Below are 5,823 nucleotides of genomic sequence, written 5' to 3' on the forward strand. Positions count from 1 at the left end.
GGGTCATGTGACCTGATACTAACCAATACAATCGTGTTGGACCGAATCCGTCACTTCACACGTACACAAGGGTACGCACGCACACAAACACGCGCACGCACGCACGCACGCACACACACACACACACACACACACACACACACACACACACACACACACACACACACACACACACACACACACACACACACACACACACAGTTATGTATAACAAAAACTATTTTATTTGTTACACTGAAATTGCATTATACATACACTAAACTTCTTGCTTTATTAATTCTGAAGAAACTTCCATAGGCTTACAGCCTATTTCCATGATGACAAGCGTACAGCCCCAAACATGTAGTTATACACTAGATTGAGCAAAATGATGTCCTGTTCATAATTGTTACCAACAACCATCACCATCATCAAACAACAATCAGAATCATGAGTCAAAATATCATGAAAAAAATGGAAGACATGCATTTATATACAGATACAGAAGATATACAGAAGAGCAAATCAAAGTGAAGGCAAAGTGAAGCACACAGGGACATCCAGCACACATAAGTGCAAACTAAACGAAGGCTTCAAATCATGATTCAACTAGTCATTCTGCATGCATTTAACACTCCAAATGAAACCTGTCACGACCCACAAACTATAATAGTGTAACAGAGCTGCCCTTATAAAAGTCCTGCAAAAAACCACATATTCCCCCTTTCTAAGTATGAGAAACACAAATGCTCTGCCTTTGCATTACGTTCGGCCTATCTGTGCGCCTTTCCATGTTGTGTGTCCACACCATCGGCCAGCTCTTCTCCTGCTGTCCATCCGATGTCCTCTCCTGCTGTCCATCTCCTGGCATTTCTAATGTCTGATGCCTTGGCTCTTCCTCTCCTTCTCGCCTTCAGTCTTCTCCCTCTCTCCTGCGTTGGTCTTTCCGTTCCCACAGCCTGTCTGCAGCATCACCTCAGAGCTGCAGAGGGAAACGATACAAGGGGGGAAAAGGCAGATATTGTGTGATTGAGTCAAACAAACCAACAGTTGTATGCTAATGGTTGCTCACAGCTGAATGGTAAATCGAATGGTTATGTATAAAGCTGAATTTATGGGGGTACGCTTTTATCATTGGAATATTGTTTTACCAAGAGAAAGAAGATAATCTCCCAGAATGCAGCATCTTGGGTAAACAGAATGCGCTATTCATTCACTCTAAAGTAGTATTTATTAGACATTTATTGAGTTGAAGGCATAACCTCTGAATGTGAGTGGGTCTGTTGTCCTTTATCAGGGTGTTGAGTTTGTAGTAATCCAGGAACGTCCGGGCCACGTTCCTGCCCAGCTTCATGTCTGACGATAAGGGTTAGTTAAGGCCTTTTGACCAACAGCAGACAATAAACAGGATCATGCCGGACCCTAAGCATGAACACAACATGAAATACAGTGCAGTGTGAGTCCTCTATCCCCACCAGAACCCACAAGTAGTGGAGACAGGTCCTTCCTCAATAAAGGAACAGCATGATATGGCGTGACGCATGAAACACAAAGTCTTTACTATATGGTGCTTGTGGACAGGAATGAAATAAAGCTGCAAAAAAAAAAAAAAGCGGCCTATACAATGTCCCCTCTCTCCGTTCCTTACGACAGCGGCGTGAGTGGCAGTAAATAACCAGATAGCACCAGGAGAAGAATAACGGCGGCGTAAATCCTGACGGCACGAGGCAGTGTTCCTGCGCTAAGTAAGGCTAAATCAACAGCGGTTCACTTTCATCAGCCGCACGCATGACGCAGGCCTGCGTTACACCGTGGCAATCACTTACCGCTTGGGACTTCATTGAAATTCAAAGGTGAGCGCTCGGGAGCATACATTTACATACACTGCGGTAAACCTTTCCACCGCGTTTAGTCTAGGCGCCGTGTCGATAGCAGTTTTCTCGGGACACTCATCGCTGCGTGACTAACCGCCGTTAGTCAGGGCCGATCGTTATTCCCCTTAAAATGTGATTATAAGTCAGCCGGATCAAGGTGAAAATGATGATCCGCTTTAGATGACGAAGGAGGGCAAACCGGACAGTAACACCATCGATGTGTGTCGGCGTGCCATGACTGACGATGTGGCAATTAGACAAGGAGGAGAAGTAATGAAGGGTTGGAACATCTACCTGTCTCTCCATTCATCCACCCATCAATCCATCCATCAATCTATTATTCACACGTGGAATAAAAACCATGGCCGCTTGCCTTCGATGCTGAGCATTGATGTTTAGGGTTTGCTAGCGATCTAACATTCTTCCGCGAGCTGAAGGTGATGATGGAACAACACAGAGGACATGATCTGTCAGCATCCCATGTCGTTAGCTTGTTGATGGCCAGATACTACCTGTCCACCTATCTTGGCTGTCTGTCAGCGGCTGTGTGATTGAAACAACTGGCCTACAGAAGGAAAAGGAAAAAATAAAAGGGACTGGAACTGGACAAAAAAAAAGAGAAATCTAGGTGACGATCCAGTCGTTTTTTATTTTTATTTTTCCAATTTCTTCTGATGGTCAAAACATGGCGTGTCCCACATAAATCTCTGTCGCTATGCGGGTGAAAACCTATTGTCCGAAGCTGTTAACTTTTAAGCCATCCATCTTGGACTTAAATGGGCTGTCTTGGTGGTGGACGCTGGGCCTGCAAAATACACACCCACATGGGTGTGCACACTTACACGTACACACACACACACAGACACAGCCACACACACATACACACACTCACACACTCACACACACACACACACACACACACACACACACACACACACACACACACACACACACACACACACACACACACACACACACACACACACACACACACACACACAAGATGATACAGAGACACACACATCGACACAAACAGACACACACAAAGTGGGGGATTGCCTGGGAGTTAAGTCACAGATATACGAGTTGGCCGTACGATCGCCAGTCTGTCACCTTGGCCTATGAGAGAGAGAGAGAGAGAGAGAGAGAGAGAGAGAGAGAGAGAGAGTGTCTGGTGTGTTTGTGTGTGTGTGAGCATGCGCATGTGAGTGAGCGTGGGTGTGTGTGATGTGTATGTGTGGTGTTTTGGTGTGTACTGTGCGCGTTATGTCTGGTATGCGTGTGTGTGTCTGTGTCGGTGTGTGTGTGTGTGTGCGTTGGTGTGTGTGAAAGTTTGAGTGTGTTTGGGCGTCTCTGTGGGTCTTCATCCTTCACCCAGCAGGCCGGTGGCAACTCTCTCCACACGACCTCTGAGTCTGTGTTTACACCCCATCTGGTTGTCTGTGTGCAGTTCCAGCATCGGCCCATATACCTGTTGGGACTCCGTGTGTTAATCGGCCTGGACTAAGTTCTAGGAGCTGTCCTCATTTGGTAAAGAAAGAAAAGGGTGTATGGCAAAGAGCCTATCGGTCAGAACAAACACATAGGGGGTCCAAACACACTGCTAGGGAAGTCCTTGAGAAAGTTTAGGAACCTCTACTTATAGGCTAAAGTATGTATCCTGGATGATGGGAGATAGGCAGGCAGAATTGTCACACGCTAATTCATAGTGTATGGGACTGCTTTAGGGACATGTAGTTAGAAAGTATGCTGAAATGAAAAATGACATTCAAAATTATTCCAAAATGCCCCAACAGTCTCAGTACTAAGTGAAGATGCCTCTTAAATTGCTTCACATGGAGAACTGAAGTAGTACAATCCGTTTTTGGCATTCATTACTCCAGGGCTGGTGGCTATCTTCCAAGTTCCAAGTTCTGCTCCAGTCCGCCTTCTAGCTAACCTTTAAACGGAAACCAGAGTACACCTTCAATAGCAGCGCCCATGAATTGAGATTCATGCTAGCTAGTAGTGTGAAGCTGCCATAATCCTAAATGCTTAATCCTATCCTCATGCCTCTACATAGCGTTCCTTGTTTACCCCCTTCTTGCTATTTGTTTGCAAAGCCATTTGATTATCTCCATACTTAATGTCAACATTAGGAAAAGGGACAAATCTTGGTTTTAGTGGCTGATCACAAACAGCTAATTTAACCCGGTACACACTAGAGCCTCCAAACAACCACAAAACATTGAGCTCGAAGGAAAGAAAAGGGTGTAAGACAACGCATCAAAGATATCTGCTTAGGAATATTGGTGTGCTAATGCTAATACAATGCTATATCAAATACAAGCAAACAAATAGGAACGGACAAGCGGTAAACACCTAAATGTAAGTACGCGAATGCACTACACGCAGACGCACGTTTTCACACACACACGTGTAGTAGCTTACACAAAGATGTTTAGTACACAGACAAACACACTTTGAGCGAACACAAACTTTTGTATACAAAGTCATGTAAACACACAGATTCATGCTCACACACATACATCAACACACACAAGCCCCCAACGCACACACACACACGCACACACACACACGCTTGCTCTCTCTGTGCCCTTGACATTGCCTGCGTCTGACGTCAGGAAAGTTGTCCTACTCGCGGGGTGTTTTCCTCGCTTTCTCTTTGATCAGCAGAGCGCCATGCCAGCCCTGATCCCTCTGACCACGCCGGCGCCGTCGACAGAAATAACTCCTGGACCACACACACACACACACACACACACACACACACACACACACACACACACAGACTCGCAGATGGCCTCTCAGCTTGGCTCGTCACGACTCGACGTCTACTACAGGACACTTCGTGATAGACGTGCCGCCTCTTCCGAAAGGGAGGACTCCACCTCCATTGGGCCGAAAAAATATTTGGAGCGAGAGAGAGAGAGAGAGAGAGAGAGAGAGAGAGAGAGAGAGAGAGAGAGAGAGAGAGAGAGAGAGAGACAGACACGGAGGATGCCCTATCTCAGATGGTTCTGGCCCGTGGCCAGGAGCCGACCAGGTAGGGGGGCCCGTGCTGATGCAGGGAGAGGGATGCACGCGAGTGCGTGAGCCAGGAACACAGCGTGAGGGCCGGGGCCGGGCTGACAGTGGCAGGTGGTGATGAACAGATCCAGAAAACGCGCACCCCACTCCGGCACGCAGATCCTCCCCCCCCCCCCCCCCCCGGCCCCGGCACACCAAGTGGAATCCCTGAACCTCTCACGGTTCCTGCGAGCGGCCCTTAATCGCCGGGACGCGGCAGCGCTGAAACCCGTCGCACCCCGTCGGCGACGCCCATAGGTCCCACGGTCAGCCTGTCTGTCTACCTGCCCCCCCCCCCCCCCCTCCGTTCCCTCGCCATGGCGGATGCCCGCGTTGCCGTCGCAAACGTGTCGGGCCTGTCACCGGGGCTCTTTAATATCTCCGGGCGCACCCTGGCTCTCGTCAGATCGATAGCGGGTCTTTGTCGGCGCTCAAGGGCATGTCACTGTAGGGACGGGCGAGAGAGACGGCGAGGAAATGGATGTTCCTGATTTGTTTACCGCAGCTGTTTGCCGTCGTTCCGGCGGTGTTTAGAGGCTTTGGGCGTCGGGTCCCCAGGGCGCCGCCGGGGGCCCCCCGCAGGCAGGCAATAAGAGTCTCAGCGACACAACGGACAGGACAACAGTAGACGGTTGTCAAGGTAGGACGGGATTTAACGAGGGGACAAATATAGCGACGCCGGAGCCATCAATACATCCCAATGACAGGCACTGTCACCACGGTGACAGCGCCTGAGCTGATCAGCAATGCTAATTAACAGTCTGGGGCCACGGCAGCCAAACAACAAAGGCATGGCGGTTCTCGGACAGAGACTGTGTTCGATTCTAAGAGCCTGTCCGTCAGAAGGAGCACGTAGATGGTCCAAACACGCAGTGAGGGATGTCATTGAGAAAGTTTAGGA

General features: G+C 48.6%; 1 protein-coding gene across 1 annotated transcript in view; it reads right to left on the reverse strand.

Annotated features, from left to right (window-relative positions):
• Positions 1 to 201: 201 nt before the first annotated feature.
• Positions 202 to 5,823, reverse strand: part of LOC132469492 (cytosolic carboxypeptidase 6-like) — a 14,969-nt gene continuing 9,347 nt past the window's right edge. Inside the window, exons 3-4 of the mRNA XM_060067489.1 lie at positions 1,242 to 1,335; positions 202 to 961 (exon numbers count right to left, since the gene is read on the reverse strand). Of these exons, the coding sequence (XP_059923472.1) occupies positions 853 to 961; positions 1,242 to 1,335 (203 nt within the window). The 3' untranslated portion in view covers positions 202 to 852. The remainder of the gene's footprint in view (positions 962 to 1,241; positions 1,336 to 5,823) is intronic.

Source organism: Gadus macrocephalus, chromosome 12, assembly GCF_031168955.1.
Source record: "Gadus macrocephalus chromosome 12, ASM3116895v1".
NCBI classification, from domain to species: domain Eukaryota; kingdom Metazoa; phylum Chordata; class Actinopteri; order Gadiformes; family Gadidae; genus Gadus; species Gadus macrocephalus.